The sequence below is a fragment of the Diceros bicornis genome, chromosome 3 (genome assembly GCF_020826845.1).
Source record: "Diceros bicornis minor isolate mBicDic1 chromosome 3, mDicBic1.mat.cur, whole genome shotgun sequence".
Lineage (NCBI taxonomy): Eukaryota > Metazoa > Chordata > Mammalia > Perissodactyla > Rhinocerotidae > Diceros > Diceros bicornis.
The window spans coordinates 79,681,678-79,704,804 of record NC_080742.1 but is presented as its reverse complement, the minus strand read 5'-3'; the positions used below and the strand labels follow the sequence as shown (position 1 = coordinate 79,704,804).

Here is a 23,127-nt window from a genome sequence, read left to right as displayed (position 1 = left end):
AAAGGCTAATAAGAGTTAAGAGAAGGGAGAGCAAGTGAGGTGCGGGAATAATAAAAGAAGCTATCTTGAAAGAGATGGCCTTGAAGAATGAGTTGGAAGTGAATAGTAATGAAAGGGAAAAGTAATCAGGGAAGAGAATACAGCATAAACAAAGGCACAAAGGGATGAATGAGCAGGAATTATGGGAAGAAGCCATGTTTCAGGAAGCTGTCTGGCAGTCAGGTGGGGAAAAAAAAAAGAGAATTTATGTTATGAGTACTGCTGAGAAGAAACACTATCCTAAGAGAAAAGCAATATCATAAGGAAAAATCTTGCTATCCTGCAACACAGACCAAGCTCCTGACCCACAAGAACCTCCTTAAAATAGTTAGGAAAAACTCATCTCATTCAAAAAGTAATAATACTAAAAAAGAATCAACTCAGAATTTATACAAAGATAAAAAAAGGGAAAGGAAAAAAGAAATTTTAAAAAGTGGCAAAAGAATCTGATTCAACAAAAAAATGTAGGCATGTAATAGATGAAAATGGCCAAATATTTTCCCATGAATATAAAAAAGTTAGGTAAGCAACACTCCTTATAAAACATGAGCACAAATTAAAGATACAAACAGTTGGAAAGCAGAGATATAAATAGTTGAAAAAGACACAGCAAGACAACAAAAGCAAATAAAACATGAATTGTCCGAGTTAAAGGAAAAGAGGAAGGAAAAAATGAAAACATCACAGAAAAGAAGACCAAAGTGTAAGAAAGAGAGAACATACTATTAATATAGTAATGGAAATGAAGTAAAGGATTTAAAAAAGCCTGAAAAATTAACATAAATGTGTAGCTAGAAAGAATAAATGAGAAAATAAAAGACAGACAAAGGCAACATACATTTAATTGAAAGAAAACCAAAATACATAATAGTTAACAGGGCTGCCACATTGGAGACACCCTGTAATATAACTATAAAATAACATAAAACAAAGATAAAATATTTAAAGAGCCTAGGGAAAAAGAGAGATTACATTCAAAGAAGCAACAGTCAAATGATACCCAAAATGTACTAGAAGAAAACAACTGTCAACCTACAATCATATATCCAGCAAAAATATCCTTCAAGAAAAGAGATAAAATTTTCAAGCAAACAAAAACTGAGAGTTAATCTGCATTACAAGAAATTCTAAAGGATGTGCTTAAGGCAGAAGGAATATGACCCTAGATGTAAGATCAAACATGCAAACAGTAAGGAAGAGGAAAAAAAATAGTAAATATTTGGGTAAAATTAATGGACACTGACTGTACAAAACAAGAATAGTAATATTTTATAGGGCCCTTGAATATGGTATCAAAATAAAAGACAATAATAGCATATGAGTTGGAAGGTGAGTAGATGGGAGTTGAAAGTCCACTGAGTCCTTGTATGGGAAGAGGAAAAATGCACTGATAAATTTTGTTAAGTATGTATACTTGTAATTTCTAGACTAATCATAAATAAAATATAAACAGAGTGTGTTACTTCCAAACAGAGAGGGAAAAAACGAAAAGATTAAAAAGCAAAAAAAGACAAGAGACAACAACCAAAAAAAGAAATAAAGAATAGACATGACAAAGTAGATAAAGTAAAATGGTATTTAACCCATATATTTACCAGTAATTCAATCATGTAAGTAAAATAAATGCTCAAATCAAAGGGCAGATTTTTTAAAATATCCAACAAAATTTAAAGGAGATATTTCTTTGAAAAAAGGATACAGAAAGTCTGAAAATAAAAGGCAGAAAAAGATATGTTATGCAAATACTTACCAAATGAAAGCAAATGTCTTAATCTAAGACAATTTATACCTTAAGGCAAAACATTACCAGAGATAAAAAAACATATTTCATAATGATAAAACATTTCATTCAAAATAAAAAAATTTAAAATTTGTATGCATCTAGAAACAGAGCTTCAAAATATATAAAGCAAAAACTGACAATTCCATAATCATAGTGGGACATGTTAACACATTTTTCTTAGTAACTGAGAGAATCAGACAGAAAATCACTATTGGTAAAGCAGATTTATGCAACATGATTAGCAAATTGGATCAATTAGACATATATAGAACATTGTCCCAACAGCTAAAAAATTCACATTCCGTCCAAGTATATCTGATATATTTATAAAAACTGAACAAAGTGGGCCATACAGTCTCATCAAATTTCAAAGGACTGGAATCAGTACAGAGTATGTAATCTGACCACTATGCATTTATGTTAGAAATCAGTAACAAAGAAAATAACCAGAAAATCTTTATGTATTTGGAAATTAGAAACTACATTTCTATATAACTATGGCCCACAAAAGAGCCATACCATTTCATAATGAAATTACTGAACTGGACAAAAATGAAAATACTTCACATCACAACTAAAAATAAGTAGAGGGAAATTCATATCCTTAAAGGAATATATGGGAAAATAATAACAAACTCTGAAAATTAATAATCTAAGCATCCTTCTCAATAAATTATAAAAAGATAGCAAATTAATCCCAAAGAGAGAAAGAAGACAACATTAAACATAGAGCATAAGTCAAAGACATTATAAATATCAGAAAGGGGGGCCGGCCTGGTGGCGTAGTGGTTAAGTTCACGTGCTCGACTTCAGTGGCCCAGGGTTCGCAGGTTCGGATCCCAAGTGCAGACCTACACACCGCTCAACAAGCCATGCTGTGGCAGCGTCCCATACACAAAATAGAGGAAGACTGGCACAGATGTTAGCTGAGGGATAGTCTTCCTCAAGCAAAAAAGAGGAAGATTGGCAACAGATGTCAGCTCAGGGCCAATCTTCCTAACCAAAGAAAACTCAGAAAAGATCAATAAACCAGAAATTGGTTCCCTCAAAAGACCAGTGAACTTGATAAACTTCTGGTGAAAGTGATGGGGGGGGGAAGAATTCATAAATAACCAATATACAGAATGAAAAAAGAGATGCCTCAAGAAATCCAAAAAACATTAAACATATAATAAGGGAATTAGGTATAGTTTCACGCCTACAAGTTTCAAATTGCAGATGAAATTGACAAATTCCTAAAATAATGCAATTTGTTAAAGGTGAACCAACCAAGCAAACAACTACCCTGAATAGTCCTATAACATTTAAAGAAATTGAACTGATAGCAAAAAATACTCCCCCCAAGCAAATTCCAAGCACAGATAGCTTAATGGTAAGTTCTACCAAGCATATGAGAAAGAAATAATTCAAATCTTACACATATGCAGAGAATAGGAAGAAAAAGTTTACTCTTCAACTCATTATGTGAGATTAGCCTAATGATGATACTAAACCTCAAGAGAAAGGTAGGAGAAAAAAAAATTACAAGGCCAATCTTACTAATGAAAACAGTTGGAAGAACTCTAAGAAAACATTAGTCAATCTAAACCCAAAATACATCAGAAAATAAATGACAAAGTTAAGTATATCTGAAGTTTAACATCAGAAAATCAATCACTATGATTTCAAATATTAACATAGGTAGAAAAAGCATATCACAAAAGGTAGAGAAAAAGTGTAAAATTGAATATCCATTTATAACATAAAATCTTATCAATCTAGGAATCTGATACAGGATCTCCAAAAACTCCACATCAAAATCATATTTAACAATGATATGCTGAAATCATTTCTTTTGAGATCAACTACACAAGGAATCCACTATCATTACGCCACGGCAACCTTGTACTAAATATCCTGGCCAAAAGATAAAATACAAGGGGGGAAAAAGGCCTAAGGATTGGAAAGAAAAATGTGTCATTATGTATAAGTACTTAAAACCAAATGAAAATGAAAACACAACATAGCAAAATTTGTGAGATACAACTAAAGCAGTGCTTAGAGGGAAATTCTTAACACCAAATGCCTACATTAGAAAAGAGAGATCTCAAATTAATGGTTTCAGCTTTCATGTTAAGGAATTAGAAAAAAGAAGAGCAAATTAAAACAAAAGTATAGAGAAGAAAGAAAATAATAAAGATAAAGGCAGAAATCAATGAAACAGAAAAAGAGAGAGATAAGACAAGAAAATACAAAGAAACCAATAGCTGTTTTCTTAAAATAAAATTGATAGATCTCTAGCTAGACTGCTGAGGAAAAAAGACAAAAATTACCAATATCAAGAATAAGATATGGGGCCGGCCCCATGGCTTAGCGGTTAAGTGCGCGCACTCCGCTACTGGCGACCCGGGTTCGGATCCCGGGTGCCCACCAATGCACCGCTTCTCCAGCCATGCTGAGGCCGTGTCCCACATACAGCAACTAGAAAGATGTACAACTATGACATACAACTATCTACTGGGGCTTTGAGGGAAAAAATAAATAAATAAAATTAAAAAAAGAATAAGATATGATATAAAGATATTAAAAGGATAATAATGGAATATTATGAACAACTTTACACCAATAAATTCACCAATTTAAATGAAATGGCATATTCCTCAAAAGACACAAACTACCAATGCTCACTCAAGAGGAAATACAGAATACAAATAGCCCAATATCTACTAACAATACTAAATTTGGAGTTAAAAACCTTGCCACAAGGGTAACTCCAACAAGATTTGAGATCTCATTTAAAAAAATTCTGGGCCAGCCCCATGGTGTAGCGGTTAAGTGCATGCGCTCCGCTGCTGGTGGCCCAGGGTTCAGATCCCGGGCGCGTACCTATGCACCGCTTGTCACGCCATGCTGTGGCAGCAGCCCACATAAAGTGGAGGAAGACAGGCACAGATGTTAGCTCAGGGCCAGTCTTCCTCAGCAAAAAGAGGGGGATTGGCATGGAAGTTAGTTCAGGGCTCATCTTCCTCACAAAAAGAAAAGAAAAGAAAAAAAATAAAAAAAATTCTAAGGGGGCCAGCCTAGTGGCATAGTGGTTAAGCTCACCCACTCCACTTGGGTGGCCCAGGATTTGCGGATTCAGATCCAGGTGCAGACCTACACACCACTCATCAAGCCATGCTGTGGCAGCATCTCGCATACAAAAAAATAGAGGAAGACTGGCACAGATGTTAGCTCAGGGACAGTCTTCCTTAAGCAAAAAGAGGAAGACTGGCAACAGATGTTAGCTCAGGGCCAATCTTCCTCACCAAAAAAAAAAAAAAAAAAAATTCTAAGGAGAGAGAAATAGGCCTACCACATAATTAACAACTACTGCATAAGCCAAGGGGTGAGAAGGGAGAGGTAAAAGGGGTTGGGCGGGGCAGGAAAGAGGGAGATAAAGACCTCAAGTTTAAACGTCAGGACCATTGTGTTAAACTTTATCCCTCCTTTATCTCACAAAAGCAAACTTTTATTTCAACAGTAAATAAGATAAACACTGCAAAGGGAGATTTTCTTTGAGTATTTCCTGTTCCTAGGTGATTACTTTTGCCTATCATCACCGGATTCTACCTTTTTTCCCTGGCATTGTCAGAGAGGAAGTAGCAATTATTGGTTCAGAAATCACCTCTAATGAAATTAAATGTAAATGTAAGGATATTTCAGGCAAGCAGGAAGCCTGAAATAAATATAGCCCGATACTTCCTTAAAATACAGACCATACTTGAAAAGGGTAAGGAAAGTATACTTCAAAAGTATACTCATATACCAAATATACTAAAAGTAGTTTTTGTTTCCTCCATCATAAGAAACTTGACGGAAGATGCTTTTGATTCCTTAGACTTTCCTATTTAGCAGGCAGGAACTTCTTGCCCTTCTCTACTATGTTTTTAGTGGAGCAGAAGCCAAAAAACTCTGTAGTGTTTACTTCCTTATTTGTCCAACAAATCATCATCAGTGAAGTCAGCAGCAAACTGAACAACCCTGGAAGGAATGTTTATTAACTAAACACTGTTCTAAGCCAGTTCAGGAGTACAAAAAGTATGACTTGGCTCTAAGTCTCAAGAATAGAGTTACTACCAGTTTTCCCTAAACTGGGTTCCTTCCTAGAGTCAGAAGGATAAGTTAAGTCTCTTGTAGCAGCAGAGTTGCACATGATTTTAACAGCTTCTCCTAAATGAGTATATTGCTAAAGAGACAGTTTTAAAATCTGTTTTTAGCCTAAAAATTACATAAAGTTGCCAGTGGTTTTTGTTGTTGTTGTTTACTTTACCTTAATAAAATATTAAATGCCTCAAAGATAAACATTTGAAACAAAATTAAAAACCCATAAAATTACTTGTGCCTTCCTCACCCTATAAAGTTAAAAATATACAGAACTCATTCTTAGCAATGGCCTACATACATACATATATACTTTCACTGGTGGCATTTTAATGGTTTGGTAAGAGACTAATTATCATATTCATTCTATTTGTTTATATTCCAAAGTATACTCTATCTAAAACACAGTAATCGGGCCGGCCCCGTGGTTTAGCGGTTAAGTGTGCGCGCTCCGCTGCTGGCAGCCCGGGTTCGGATCCCGGGCGCGCACCGAGGCACCGCTTCTCCGGCCATGCTGAGGCCGAGTCCCACGTACAGCAACTAGAAGGATGTGCAGCTATGACATACAACTATCTACTGGGGCTTTGGGGGAAAAAAATAAATAAATAAAATTAAAAAAAATAATAATAATAAATAAATAAATAAAACACAGTAATCATTTATTTGCATGTATCTCAATTAAATAAGCAGTAACAATGTACAAGCCTGAGAGGCAGGTTTGTTATTATAACTCAATGGAGCTGGAAGAAATGCATTTTAAGTTAAATTTAAATTTATAAACTCAAAAAAGGCAGTATTGGTTTTGCTTTCTTCACCTGTAAAATATTTAACCAATATCTGATAAATGAGCACCTATAATAATGGATGATAACAGCAATAAGATTAAAATACATGAAAGCAGAACATTAAGAAAGTCTATTACTCTTTATTTCTTTCCTATAAAAAAATGTGCCAAATTTCATTCTACAAGTTTTATATTAAGCATTAAGCTGTTTTTACTCACAATGCTTCTGACACCAAATATGTGAGTTGTTTTCTTACACCAACCATTTCTCCAATTCTCTGAGACCAAGTGGGTGTGCAACAACTCAATTTAATTCTGACACTATCTACCTGGAGTTGGCATCAGATTCCACAAGTTAAAGGGCTCTGTCCCACAAGACTATGCCCACCAATTGCAAGGCCCAGGCCACCCGTAGTTCTGAACTATTGGCTATAAATCAGGGCTATAAATAGAGGAAGATTGGCACAGATGTTAGCTCAGGAACAGTCTTCCTCAAGCAAAAAGAGGAAGACTGGCAACAGATGTTAGCTCAGGGCCAATCTTCCTCACCAAAAAAAAAAAAAAATTCTAAGTAGAGAGAAATAGGCCTACCACATAATTAACAACTACTGCATAAACCAAGGGGTTGTTCCCACAACCCCCCTCAAGTTCGATAATTCACTAGAGTGATCACAGAATTCAGGAAAGCACTTTACTTACTGTTACCAATTTATTATAAAGGATACAACTCAGCAACAGCCAAATGGAAGAAAGGCGAAGGGTAAGGGCACCCCACCCTCGCAGCACCTCAATGTGTTCACCAAACTGGAAGCTCTCTGAACCGTGCTGTTTAGGGCTTTTTTTTTAGCAGTTCCATTACATAGGCATGACTGATTAAGACACTGGCCATTGGTGACTGAACTCAATCTCTGACCCCTCTCCCTCCCAGAGGTCAGGGGTGGGCCTGAAAGCTCCAGCCCTCTAATCACATGGTTTGGTCTCTCTAAAGCTCTGAAGCTACTAGGGACCCCAGCCACTAGCAATTTCAGTATACAAAAGACACTCTTATCACTCACAGATTCCAAGGGTTTTAGGAGCTGTGTGCCAGGAAAAGACCAATTTTTTTTTTTTTATTATACCACAAGCACCTGTTCTGTTCTTTGTCACCATGAACGTCACTGTGGGAGATTTTTTAAAAGAATGCCATTCTATAAAGCAATAATAAAGTTTCTTTTTTCAAATAATAAAACATACCAGACCTTAAATATTCAATTGGTGTCACCCACCAAAAAAACTACCTTGGGAAATTATGTTATGATCTAACATTCATATTTCTTTCAAAACCAGACTATAGACCACCCAAGAAAATCAGCAATTATGTAGCTTCCACACCACACAGAAGATATTTCCAATACAAATCTCCTCATTCATTATAACTGTATACTAATAATATTTTTTGGCTTACCCACCCCCCACCCCCAAATTACACCATTAAAAAAATGACAATTTGCTATCAACAAAAATACGTAAAGGAATAGGGCACTAATAATGAAGGCAACACTACAAGCCTTTTTCTAACATGGTTTAGTGTTAGTCAACGTTAGCATTTGTAAGTGCATGGTTTTCCAAGATGACAACTTAGATTTCGAAATGTAATTTCAAGAATATCTCTTTTTTGATTTTCAAGTCTCATTACATTATGGACCTATCTTACATAAAAGAAGTCCCTAATCCAAGGAGCTAACGGTCTTTATAGAGTAAAAAGACAGGAACGAAAAACAAAAAAAACAAACACTAATAACTGGCTATAAGCCTATATTTTTAAAAAACTATTTCTTGTATATACTTGAAATCACCCTAATAACCAATCTAACTTAACATGTTTATAACATACCATTTACAGCTTTTTCAATCAATTCCTCACAAGCATCAAAATCACCCTTCAACACCAATTTATCATGCAGATCCGTTAACATGGGATGTTCCAGGGCAATCTTGGTTTTCTTTTGCAGCGATTCAAAGGCCTCTGTATAGTTGTGTTGTCTGAAGTGTTTTAGGCAAAGGCGAATGGCTTCCTGTTCACGGTACTACTGGAACACAAGAGAAAGTATGAAAAGAAGAGATTTGCTTAGTTATTACTATAGGAAATAGTAAGTGACTACTAACTAACCTAAAGTGAGCATTTACTATGTGCTAAGCACTGTGCAGCCCTATTCATTACTATCATTATTATTTCCACTTTTAAATGGCTAAACTGAAGCTTAGTCAATTGTAATAACTTGCCAAAGGTCACAAAGTATGTAGCAGAAAGATATGAAAGAAATGATGATATACAGATATATATATAGGTATATATTTCATGAAGATGAAAGACATAAAAAGATGAAACCAGACCTAATTCTAGAGCCTAAACTTTCATGAAAAGAAGCAGAAAGACTATTTATCAAAGCCCACTTAAGATTGCAAAAATTATAATTTCCATGGGTTTTACTAACCAGGTTACAATGTTGGTACCAAAAGCACAGAAACCATTAAACAATATATATAAATTATAATACGCTTTTTGTTTTTGGTTCTTAGTAACAAGGTATTATCAAAATGACAAATATCATCGAATGTTCATGTATTTCAAGTTCACAAACAGGTTTTATGACTCAAAATCATTATAAAGAGACTTTAAATTTTATAATTTTTTCTAAACTTGGGCTACCTCATCTATTAAACATCTATAAAGTAAAAGTCTCAACTAACCAGAATCTATAAAGAGGAATGCTCCATTTACTAAATCTCTCCTCTAATAGGATGAATGCCAAAAAACCAAGTTCATATAAATAATCTTTTTAAAAAAACGGTAACTTCAAGAATATGAGATTTCTACAAATTTCCAAGTAAGAATTAATAAAATAAATTGATGACACTGATGAGATTTCCACAAATTTCCAAGTAAGAATTAATAAAATAAACTGAAGCAATGCATGATAACCAAACAAAAATATGATTTACTTGTAAGCATTATCCTTTAATAAAGCAAAAAAATGAAATACTACCTTTTAGGAAGATTTACAAGACTTGAAACACAAATCAGTTTATAGTTGACTGATTTATTAATAAAAGGTTATCAAAACACTTTTCCTTAAGCACTATAGTTAACCAAGATTTTCCCTCATCAAATAACCAAAGAATGATTCTATATCCAAACTAACTTTACATTAATAGTTTCTTACCCTTGGCCTCTAAATAAGGATTTATCATAACTATCTAGGATCATATTAAACAGTAATACCTTTTTATCATGTTAACTTTAGGAGTCTGAATCACATCTACATTTCAAATTTTCTATCAGGCTAATTACAAATACATAGTAGGCAAGGATTTATGAAAATACAGAATTGTAATGCTTCAAAAAGGACTGAAACTTAAAGAGGGTGAAGACCTTATCTAATTTCTAGAGGTTCACAACAAATACAGAAAACTTGAAAAGTGAATGAGGCTGAACAATTTCAAGTTCTCAAATATAATCTCTCCACCATGTTGGGGAAAAGAGGTGAAATTTGCAACTTCCTATGATATAAGAGATTTGCATGAGTATATTAAAGAAAACACATGCATACATCATAGGCAAAAGAGAAAATTTTACTCAAGTATCAGAAAAGCTTAATTACTATTTTTTTAAAAAAGAAACAATAGAATTTAGAAGATTTTAAGTATATATTAAGCATCTATTATGTGCATAACACTGTAAAGGTGATTTTTAATGTTTAAAAATATCGTCTCTACCTTGAAAGAACTTACAATACTATAGGAAATCCAAGAGTATATGAAAAATACAGAAAATACTAAAAGTCAGCATTTCTTTTAAACTGAATATAACCAAATGCCAAAAATTAGTCAAACAAAAAGTTCCTCAATTAAGCTGACCAGAAGAGAGCTGAAATTCCATACAAAAAACCTTAGAAAGAAACTTTATTGCTTCCCAATCTCCTAGGAGTAGATCAGTTCACCCCTACTTGCACATAAAGATATCAGGAAGTGGTAATTAGACTAAAGCTTTATTATCTCCTTGACAAGGAAGAGCCCTCCACACTCTACCCTCCCCTCAAAATAGCCAAAAGGGTCAAATAAATATACATTAGAAACATAGATGAAGCATAAAAGGTGTTCAAAAAAAACCAAAAGATCTATTTCTCAATAATTTAAATTCACATTTTCAGGCTACATCTATTATATAAAATGACCTAAGAATAAAATTGTTAAATATCATTTTTATACTTCGTATAAGCATAAGATCATAGTATTTACAGAAACTATTTCAAATTCTAGGCCTTTAAAAGGAAAAGTAAATATTCCTATTTTATTCAACACAGACACAATGGGGGAGTGTATTATAAAAGCAATTCAGGACCAAAACTACCATACTAAAAATTATGTTTAAATATTTCTATCAATATAGGTTAAAAACAAAATTCAGGGTCAGATAGGTATAACAATATAATGGCAGACTCTGGAGCCAGACTACTAGAGTTTACATACTGCCTTGAGCACTTTACAACCATGTGGCCTTAGGCAAAATACTTAACCTCTCTGTGCCCCACTTCATCATCTATAAAATATGGATAATAATTGTACCTATCTCATAGTGTTAATGATTACATAAAGTTATAAAGATTGCTTAGAAGTTGGCAGAATATAAATGCTTAATAAATGTTAACTGACTAGTCATAATTATTATCACTATTCTCAATATTTTAAATTATTCTCAACAAAGACAAGAGATTGACCCAATTCTCCCTTTATAGGCATTAGAAACATAAAATCAGGATTTTAAAATATAGTCATACCTTGCTATACCAGTTGAGACAGGGTTGTACTACATCGGGATCATCAATGCCACTAAGTTCAACATACCAGATGCTAAAGTTAAAGCTGGGTCCCCAGGATAAGAGTGGAACTTTGAGGAGAAAGAAAGAAAAGAAAAAGAAAAAATTAATATGGTTCAAATAAAAATTGAGCAGAGTAAAATCACTATTCAAGCCTATTAGGATTCATTCCACAAATTTTCTGAACACTTTCTATAAGCCTAGCACTACTATTAGGAGCTGGGACTCCAGTAGCAAAAAGAAATTTATAATCCATGCCATCATGAGGTTTTTTGAATTAAAAAAGCACTGTAAGATAAATTCAAAATGGTCACTTACCTACCCCCCAAAAAACAAATTTTACCAAACACACAAGAAACAAATAACTACTATATAATTTAAACTATATCAGAACACAGAAAGAGACTGAAAGTTCAATTTCTTAACAAAGTGGTATAACCCTGAAAACAAAAGCACAAGAAAAAGGATTTAAAGGCCAATTTCAGCTATAAATATATATTCAAAATTTTTTTAAAAAGTTGCAAAAAAATTCTACCAGGTTTTCACTGTAACCAGAATAGAGTTCATTCCAGGAACGGAAGGATGATTCAATAAGAGGAGCTATGTTAATGTAATTCACCACATTAACAAACATATTTGATTACCTCAATATGGCAAAAGTAAGCTAATAAAATTTACTTTCTACTCATTAAAAAAAAAAACCCTTTTAATATATAAGAAATAGGAGGCGAGCAAAAGGAAACTTTCTTACCTAGATTTTTTTTTTAAGTATCAAAAACTAAACCTAATGGAGAAACGTTAAGTATTCCCACTCAAGTCAGCAACAAGACAAGGGCCCAATATCTCTACTATTCAACATTATATGGGAGATCTTAGCCAATGCAATAAGGAAAAAAAACACAAATTAAGAAAAAATATCATTTGAAGATGACATAGCTTATCTTCCTAAAAAATTCAAGAGATTAACTGAAAAACTTTTTAAAAGTTTGTATGCAATGTAAATAAATGAAAATCAACTTTCTCTATGCCTATAATAACCAATTAGAAAATATAATGAAAAAAGTCCCCTTTATAATAGCAAAAAAAGCTTAAAATATCTCAGAATAAACTTTAAAATATGTAAGATCTACTTAGGAAAATACAAAATTTTACTTAAGAACTGAATAAGTGAAAGGACATACTAAGTTCCTAGATGGGAAAACTCAGTGTTGCAAACATGTCAAGTCCCCTCAAATTAATTTTAAATTTAATGTAATCTCAAAATCCCAAATGGTATATACGCATTTTTTTCTTGACATAACTGAACAAGCTGATCTGAAAGAAAATCAGTTACATAAGAATATCCAAAATAAAAATATAAACATACTAAAAAGATACAGTAATAAGTTTGATATTAGTGAAGAAAAAGGAAGGTAAATCATTGGAGAAGAGTGTATCGAAAAATCTCTTAAGGATTCAGAGGAATTTAACATAGGATGAAGATAACATTTCACATCAGTAATGACAAGACAGAGTAGAGGTTTTTAACGTGTGATCCATGGGCTCCTGGAGAGCCCCATAACCCTTTCAGGAGGTCCCCTGTGGTCAAAACTATTTTTCATAGTAAGAGTAGGACTTGATCAGCCCTTGTTTTTTAAACTGTACTGGCATTTGCATTCATGGTGCAAAGGCAATGGTGAGTAAAACTCCTGGCACCTTGGTAGCGCCACAAAAAGTAGTAGCATAAAAGTGTACTAGTATTCCTTAATATAATACATATTGCACTGTATTCCTCACCATCACACACTTGCAGTTAAAAAAAAAAAAGACAATTCATTTCAGAATGTCCCTAATGATGCAGCAATAATTAATTTTAATAAATCTCTATTATTAAGTACACATCTTTTTAATATTCTATGTGACACAGTGAGAAGAACACATAAAGCACTTTTGCTGCATACCAAAGCATGATGGCTCTCTCAAGGAAAAGGACCTGTACAGTTGTTTGAGTTGTGAGCTAAAATAGCCATTTGTTTCCCCCTCTCTCATCCCCCAATGGGATACCACTTTTTCTTAAAAGAAAGACTGACAATCTATGATTATTTAGATTTGGGTATTTGCCAGACACCTGTCATTTCAAGGAAAACAACTGACAGTATTTGTTGCCAATGATAACATTCAAACTTTCATGGGAAAATTAGGATTTTGGAAAATTGGTATCCACCACTATGAGCTTAACTACTTCCCAATATTTAAGACTCTTCTGATGAGACTGGTAGTGATATTAATGAGTGTTTTTTTTTAAATATTATATAATGAAATGTTTCAGCATTTGGAAGATTTGCATAACTCAGTGAACTATATTTTCTAAATGACCAATGAATGATGTTACAAAACCATGCATGGATAAAGATTAATTCAAAGTGCAAGACAGGCCAATGGATTTTAATGTAACACTGATATGGTTCAGACTGAATAATGTAACTATCTTTAAGAAACTAACATTTGTCAAGTTTTGATCAAGTATTAAAACAGAATACCCACAATACCTGACATCAGGCCTACCGATTTCTAAGTCCACTGCTCTTTTTTAGCATATCAGACTCAATGAAGAGCTAAGATGTACTAGGTCAGATGCTTTCCTATATTGTCATCTAAAGGCAGCTGTGTGAGTGAAGAACAGACAGAGGCAGTATGAACTAGTCATCAGGATATATGAAGGACTCCTGGGATGTTTAATATGGCTTTTAGTTTATATAAGCAAACAACAAAAATTTCAAAAAGTCTCATACCAACAAATACTAAATTACCATCGTTTTAGTGTTCATTTCTTTATGTAGCAGTACCAGTTAAAAAGTTTATCTACCACATCACAACAATAATCATCAAGTAGTATGAGTCAGAATAAAATAGGATTCTAAACCCAAGGCCCAAAGAACATAGTCTCTAAGTGTAACCAGACATATAATTTAGTTAGAGATCTGAATTCCATTCTCTGGTTCTAGGTCCAAGTTCAATACAATTAGGAGGAAAAGAAAATTTCTTCTTACATCTATTCAAGTCCCAGTAAAATGTTCATTTATTAAAACCTTTTAAGCAACTGTGTTTTAATGAGATTTCTTCTATATACCTGATGGCCCAACAGAAATATTTCTACAATAAAATTAGTTCTAATTCTTAACACCCTTCAAAGAACATTGTTGGGAGGGAGGTTAACTAGGAAGTCATCTCACAAGAAAATCGTATATTACAGATGAATGAAGACTATGATTTTTAACAGATTGAAGGGATATATACAGAATGAGTAGAATTATGTACAGGCATTTCAGATTTTACCAACGATTTTTGGTGGCATTAACAACACTAACAGTGCATATTAGACATACTATGTATTACATGTCAGAAATCTAAATGTGTAATAGAACTTCAAGCACACGTTCTTCATTCCCTAACAAAAGATGCCTTTGCTCCCACCTCAAAAAAAAGATTAGAAACTCCTAATACAAATCCCAAGGCTGAGGGCCGGCCCAATGGCTTAGCGGTTAAGTGCTCGCGCTCCACTGCTGGAGGCCCGGGTTCGGATCCCGGGCGTGCACCAACGTACCACTTCTCCAGCCATGCTGAGGCCGCATCCCACATACAGCAACTAGAAGGATGCGCAACTATGACATACAACTATCTATTGGGGCTTTGGGGGAAAAAATAAAAATAAATAAAATAAAAAAAAAACAAATCCCAAGGCTGAGAGTTTGTATCCTAGGATTCAACCACCAGTTTTCCCCATGGGATAATCAGACACAGATGTGATCAGGATCAGTGCTTCTCATCCTTTTTCATAAAATGGCATGCACAGAAAATGACAATATTTTTATGATACACAAGGGTACTAGGCCGTAGGCTCCTGCTACTCTAGGATTGAGGGGATCAACATCTCAACACAATGAAACACATCTGTGGCACATTCGATATGCTTTGGCAGTATCACCTGGGAAGCTCTTATCTAGAGGGCTAAACAGCTAGCTCTTAGAAGATGCTAGTAATTTTAAGATCAGGTTCTGGGAGATCCTAAAAATTCAAGATTAACTACTCTGAAAGGTACATCTACTCTATTACAGAATTAATGAGATAAGTACACAAAGCACTTAGCACAGTAACCGGCACACAGTAAGTGCTCAATAAATGTTAGCTAGTATTACTAGCTAGTATTACTATATTAATTTTCCTCTTACTAGTATAGCTTTAAAATGTCATGAGAGCTTTCCACATCCTCTCATGAAGGTCCACCATCAGGGCACTCCCCTAGACTTGGTACTCATCTTAGACTTCTAAATACTCCTGAGGATCCAGAATGCAGGCTGAATCTAGCCAGAGCTAAAGCTTTTCCCTGAAACTCCCACAATCATCCAGGCCACAAAAATCCAAAATATCCATAGAAATCCAAGTCATCTCACCTACCAAAAACCAGGACTCCCCCAGAATCCTTCCAAGACTCACCTGCCCCCATATCACCTTGCTAATTTCCTCATAGAACAGTTATCTTGGCTATGAATCAAGATGTAAACCCTTCTAGTCATCTGTAACCAAAACCCTCATCCCATTCCACTTTATGCTTTCTCTCATCTGATCGCATTTCCCACTGAGGAGTTTTTCCCTTCCAACCTTTAATTTGCTCTCTCGAATCTGGTCTCCCAACTAACTCTCCTTCCTTACTAAATTTTCCTTTTACTTACAGGTCTTACCTGAAACTAAGCTTCTTCCTAAGGCTCACTCTCAACTTCCATGCTAAGTCCTGCCAAAGATACCACTCCAGCATGGGCTCTTTGCCTTTTTTGTGCCATGAGCCTTCCCCTTGGGCTGTTCAGTGAACCCTGTGACCCAATCCCCCTCAGATTTAAATACACAAAGGAAAATACATAGGATTACAATTGTATTGAAATATATTTAGAAAAATAATGAAAAAATACTTACAGAAATATATATGCTTTTCTTTAATTAAATAACAAGATCTAGTGGAAGGTCTAATAATTATCATAATTTCAAAGTTATGGTACTACTTGCCACACTGTAAAGTGATGGGAAAATTTATAACTTCTACATGACAAGTCACAAGTATTGCTAATACTACCACAAGTTATTGCCTATATTCATAATTGAAGGAAATGCTAAATACATTTGTTAGAAGTTGGAGAACATTAAGATGTAATTTGTCCTCCATCAAGTTCATGAAGCCACTGATTAATCCCTATAAACTCCTGTAAAATAAACTCAAAAAGTACATATACAAGGTCTCTAATGAGGCAAGCAGTTTGCTTGGTGCTTTTGAAATTTGAGGAAAAGAGAAGACAGTTGCTATCCCCAAGGATTTCACAATCTACCTGAGGGAACAAAACTTACACATATCACATAGTAAGAGAACTCAACATTTGGATGCAGACAGACTTAAGTTTGTATCCCATCTCTACATTTTACTACCTGCACGGTCTTGGCCCAGTCATTTAACCTCTGAACTTCAGTTTCCTCATCTGTAAAGTGAGTATAATAAGGTCTATCTTACAGAGTGTTAACACAGATGCTTCATAAATGATACCTACTATCACTATTACTTTAAAGCAATACAAGCACATATGCAAAAGCATATACCAAATGTTACATCTTTGATCAATCACTTACTTAGCTATGTAGGCTGGGGCACATTATTTGACTTGTACCCTCAGTTTCCTCAACCAAAAAAAGAAAGATCTTATCTGCCAGTATCAAGTTCAAATGAGATACCACATGTAAAAGCACTCACAAACTATCAAAAACAATAAAAACACTGGAAGCTCTAAATAACGACTGCTGAAATAACATGATTAAAATTATATTTGTGCATATTCTTTTTCTACAGTACCTAAAATACTACATGTAAGAAGGCATGTAAATAAGAGCTTTATGAATATAAGTATAAAAATGCACAAAAAGAGACATTCAAAATGAAATCATTTCCTTCATAAATATGATCTTAAATTAAAATTCAAAAGACTACCACAGATGCCACAAACTACAACAGAACTCGAGAAAATGTCCAATATAGCCACCTACCCTACCATTAGACAGAGAAGGTATTCTCATACTCATTTTACACAAAAAGTAACTTAAGAAAGAAAAGGAAGATTTGCCTAAAGCTCAGTTCAACTATGCTGGCACTCTGGATAATCCACAACAGATTTTAAAACCTAACCCCTGCCATACAGTAAAAGAGAAAGCTTATTTCCTTTGTTAACAATTTGTGTACAAACTTACTCAAATTTGATTTAGGCCAAACTTAATGAACAAGCTATGTTCATTATAAATGAAAATTATATTTACATGTCAGTGCATGATTTGGAGATTATCTGCCATGGAGTTAGTCTTGCTTCTGTTTTCCTCCATTACTGTGAATAACTGAAGATTGACTATATTTAGAAATTGTATTGTTTAAGGATAAACTTGTTTTTTAAACAAAGCAAGATCTTTCAAACATATCATTGTAGAACATAAGTGTGAAGTATTCAAACACATTTTTTCTTTTAAGAAGAATTCTATCCATTTATCCCAACCAGGTAAACAAATATCAGTGCTAACTCACCACCAAAAGAAAGCTACACATCACTCAAGTGCTTTATCAGAACAACTTTTAAAGAAGACATAATAAACTAACAAGACCAATCTGACGTACAGACTCTTAGTTTCATACTTTCCTTATATTACTTTCAAAAAAAACTTATCAAGAGAACGTTGGGAATCAGTTAGCAAGCAAACACACTGCAGACCACTATTAACATCTTTTAACAGAAAAGTTATCTAAATATAATATCCCACATATCAAATGAGTTAGTAAGTGTCTACAGTTATTTGGACAGCTCCAGTTAACATTTTACCTGAATACCACAAAACTAACGCATTAGGGCCAAGTAAAAGACATCATTATGCCCTATAATTAAAAGGCCAATATAAAGGGCTGGAAAGAGGTCCAATTTCTTGTCTTCAGGCAGCTGAATGTCTAACTGATCTGTAAGAGACCTTTGTTCTCTTCTTATAAATTTCTAAGGGAAGGAACTAGGCAACCTCTCTAAACAGAACTTTTACTTACACTTCTTCTAACGAATAATACTAGAGGATTAAGAACTATAGAAGCAGTAGTAGTAGATATTTTCCTTCAAAGAAAACTAATGACTGTAGGAAATGGACAAAAAAGCACAAATTAAAGAATTTTTAAAAAAAGGAGAGAGAATATTTCATTTTGCATGAATAAGCAAAACAGAAGTTGAATAAGTACTTTAAAACTGTAAAATCTAAATTTATTACATGAAAATATAAGATTTTTCACTACTTGTACATTTCAAACATAAGATCACTGAATTTTTAAAGCTATGCAAGGATCTGTAAGAAGTGGGTAGTCTGAATCCTGAGGAAAGAATTACTCATTAGTACAAAAGAAGAAACAACAGAGTTAAATTTATTCAAAAAATTTGCTTCATAAATTCTCACAGGAAAACTGGACACAGATTTTTATTTATAATTATTTATTATAACAACAGAAACTATAGCTACAAAAGAAAAACACTGGACAGCCCAACTATTCTAAAAACAGTTTTCCCTCTATAAGTAGTCTTTATTAAGCCCTCAGATATTCTTTTTGCCCAATAGAACTATTTGACTCAATAAAATGAACAGGCTAACTCTTGATACATTGGCAAACAATGACTATGCAGTATAGCGCTTGTTCCAAAAGAGGAAATGTCTCCCAAACAAAAACATGGGATTATGGATTTCATTATTATTCTTTAAAGGATCTGATTCACTTTCATCCCAACTTTAACATAATATTTTCAAAGGTATGCAACACAGATGGAAATTAAAAGATTCAAGTCCTCAACTTTCTTACCTTCTGAATAACAAATCTTAAAGGGAAACAAAATAACCCTAAAAATACTAATTTTGAAGAGGCATTACAAATACTTTCTTAAGCTAAAACACTTGCTTAATAAATACATGCCTTACATAGTATTTTTCAAACTTTACTTTGCAATTTACTAGCGGGTCATGAAATTAGTTTTATGTTTGACCAACATTTCACTAAAAAAATGAAACACAAAAGAACAGAACAGAAAATAACCATACTACACTGTCTTAAGGAATTCATCAGTATTTGGTTTTAGAATGTTATAACTTTAGAACAACTGATAAAACTTCCATAAAACAATCAAGGCAATCAAATCACTGTATCTCATAAACATCTAAGAAATTTTCAAAATGAGAAAATATTGGAGCCAGCCCCGTGGCCGAGTGGTTAAAGTTCTGCATGCTCCACTTTGGCGGCCCAGGTTCATGGGTTTGGATCCCAGGCACAGACCTAAACCAGTCGTCAAGCCATGCTGTGGCGGCGACCCACATACAAAATAGAGGAAGACTGGCACAGATGTTAACTCAGGGCTAATCTTCCTCAAGAAAGAAAAAAAACAAGAGGAAGATTGGCAAATGGATGTTAGCTTAGGGCAAATCTTCCTCAGCAAAACAGAGAACATATTTGGAAAAGGTTCCACTTGAAATAACCATCACTTAGTTATAGATTTATAAAGCAGGGGTCAGGAAACCTTTCTATAAAGATCCAAATAGTAAACATTTCGGACTTTGTTGGCTATGTGGTCTCTTGCAACTGCTCAACTTTGCATTTGAAGCACAAAAGCAGACACAGGCATTATGTGAACAACTAGCATGGCAATGTTCCCATAAAATATTATTTAAAAAAACAGGGGGCCTGCAAGATTCACCTCACAAGCTATTGACTAATGATATAAAGAATTTATTTCTATCCCAGAATGCTAAAAACCTTACCTATTTTAATGAATCGACAAGGAAACATCTGTTCATCAATTTTATGCTTCAAGGTGAATGTTTCTTTGTTATAATCATTCTTTAAGCCACTGTGAAAAAAAATACAAGGTTATTAAATCTGACTTCATAATTTAGTAAACACACTAAAACACAGATTAATATCATACTCAGATTTTAAGGTTAAACCAATGCTTAAAATATATGACCAATCCAATGTAAAGACGTAGCTGAACACAAGAATTTAGGTCAAAATTTGTACATTTACATCAACTCCATTATAACTGTATTCTCTTAATTATATGAGGGCTAATGAAAAGTGTTCAGTGTTAATTAAAGAATGTGGCTACAGTACATGAAAATGTGTGATACAACCTAGTGTCCTTAATGTATAACTGAGTATATAACATATTCAAGCAGTAAGAAGAAAATTAAAAAACAATTCACACCCATAGCTTACAATTTAGAGCCAAATAATAGAATTTGTCAAAGAATTAAGTTATCTAATTCTCATTGAGTTGCCAATGTTTCTTCTATAGATCAACAAATTTTCAAAGACAATCTTACTCTGTTGGTTTAATAGCATCCACTTTATCCTAAATAAAATAAACCCATATCACCTCTCTAGTTAAAAAACTAGAACTGACACAAGTATTTATGGCAAAGTCACTTACGTTCAGGTTGCCTTACGTCCTGAAACACTTTCACTGACTTAAATCACATGCAGTATAGACCTAATATTTACTTATATAAAGTATTGTTCTAATGGGACATACCATGTTATAAATATATTCTAAAACTCCAGGGCTTTATTTGTCCATTCCTTTGGCTATCTGAGTTTTCATTATCTAGGGGACAAATGAACACTTTCATTCCTGGTGGTCTATGCTGTTAAAACTCAAATTTACTGAGCTCCTTCCAAATGGTAGGCACTGTGCTAGATGCACTCATATACTTTTTCTCTTTTCAGTCTCTAATTTATAAACTCTCAGAATATTACTTCTGGATTAGGACAATTAATCTTAATGTTATGGATGGAGTCTATATTTTTATAGCAAAGATTCTGATTAAAGCTTTTAATTAAAGTATTTCTGAAGTCATTAACAGTTCAAAAGTAAGAGTGAAAAATAAGAAGTAGGAAAAAAATCAAAAAATTTTATTCTTTCTCCTTTGGTAACAATATTAACTAGTATCTGGTAGTTAAAACAAAAAGCTAACTCAAGCCACAATATTAAAATAAGGCACTAGAAACAGAACAGTAGAAATATTCTTTTCTCCCTTGAAAGAAAAATCAAACCATGCAGATTTAGGTACAAAGAGACTAAACTAAGACTGCAGCTTGTTTAGAAGACCACTCTTTCTTCCTCATAATCATAACTCACCTGGACAACAGCTCTGTCATATTTTCTTCATTCATTCCACCAAAGACTTTAAATTTCTTCAAATTGCAGACATGAGTTTTTTCATATTTTCCAAATGTGATATTCTGGACTATAGCAGGCCTTTCAAGCTTCAGAATCAAGTACTACAAAAAGGAACGACCAAATTATATCCTTCTCCATTTAAAACAAATAATCTGACAACTTTAAAAGTTAAAATTTTGGACAGTTAACAGAAGAATATGTAATGTCCATCCTGCACTGAGAGTTTTTTTTTTAAATGCTAAAGAATAGTATGCAACAGCCTTATATAGGCTACCAAAACACCACCACTTTTTCCCAGGAAACTACATCATCCTGAACACTGTAGAGGAAGGAGGAAAAAAAGGACTAGTGAGAACTTCTAATCAAGGAATGGCATTCAATAAAAAATATAACAAACTACGAATAACCAAATAAAACAAGATTAGAATGCAAAAGTAACAATTACATATTCCCATCAACTGCACTTCAATAGCAAATTCAATGTACAAAATCACTGATAAAATTTTAAACCTCGAAACAAACAGAGATTTAGTAATCACTCCTGCCAATTTTATAAATTAAAAAACCCAGACCTACTATAGATATGTCTAGTGTAGTCCAAGTTTTCCTATTATACACAGGATAAAATGGGATCAGTTAATTAGGGAACACATTTTACATTATGCAAACTGTTATCAATTATAAAAATTAAGAAGGAAACTACCACTGGTTGAATACATAGGGAAAAAGCTATTCAGAAAAACGATTCATATATTTTGTTTGAGTGACTTCATGCTTCATAATAATGGGTAACACAGGTGAAAAGGTGATTAGAATGAAGTTGGTGGTCCTAACTTCGTACTATATACAAAATTAACTCAAAATGGATCAAAATTGATCCTTTAAGATCAAGGACCTAAATATAAGAGCTAATACTATAAAACTCTTAGACGAAAATAGGAATAAATCTTCCCGACTTTGGATTTGGCAATGGAGTCTTAGATACGCTTGTACCAAAAGTATAAGCAACAAAATATAAAATAAATTGGACTTCATCAAAATTAAAGTTTTTTGCATCAAAGGACACTATCACGAAAGTGGAAAAACAACCTACAAAATGGGAGAAAATATCTGCAAATAATACACCCGATAAGGGCTTAGTATCCAAAATATATAAAGAATTCTTACAACTCAACAACAAAAAGACAAACACCTTAATTTTAAAATGGGCAAAGGACCTCAACAGCCTTTTCTCCAAAGAAGATAAACAAATGGTCAACAGGCACATGAAAAGATGTTCAACATCAT

At 33.6% G+C, this 23,127-nt stretch overlaps 1 protein-coding gene across 5 annotated transcripts in view; it reads right to left on the bottom strand.

The window, feature by feature from the left end:
* MKLN1 (muskelin 1) overlaps window positions 1–23,127 on the bottom strand; it is a 315,619-nt gene that overhangs the window by 84,468 nt on the left and 208,024 nt on the right. For all 5 annotated transcript variants that reach the window (XM_058530101.1, XM_058530106.1, XM_058530095.1 and 2 more), the window contains 4 exons: window positions 21,799–21,941; window positions 20,420–20,508; window positions 11,546–11,655; window positions 8,602–8,794 (listed from right to left, as the gene is read on the bottom strand). In XM_058530101.1, coding sequence (XP_058386084.1) covers window positions 8,602–8,794; window positions 11,546–11,655; window positions 20,420–20,508; window positions 21,799–21,941 — 535 coding nt within the window. The remainder of the gene's footprint in view (window positions 1–8,601; window positions 8,795–11,545; window positions 11,656–20,419; window positions 20,509–21,798; window positions 21,942–23,127) is intronic.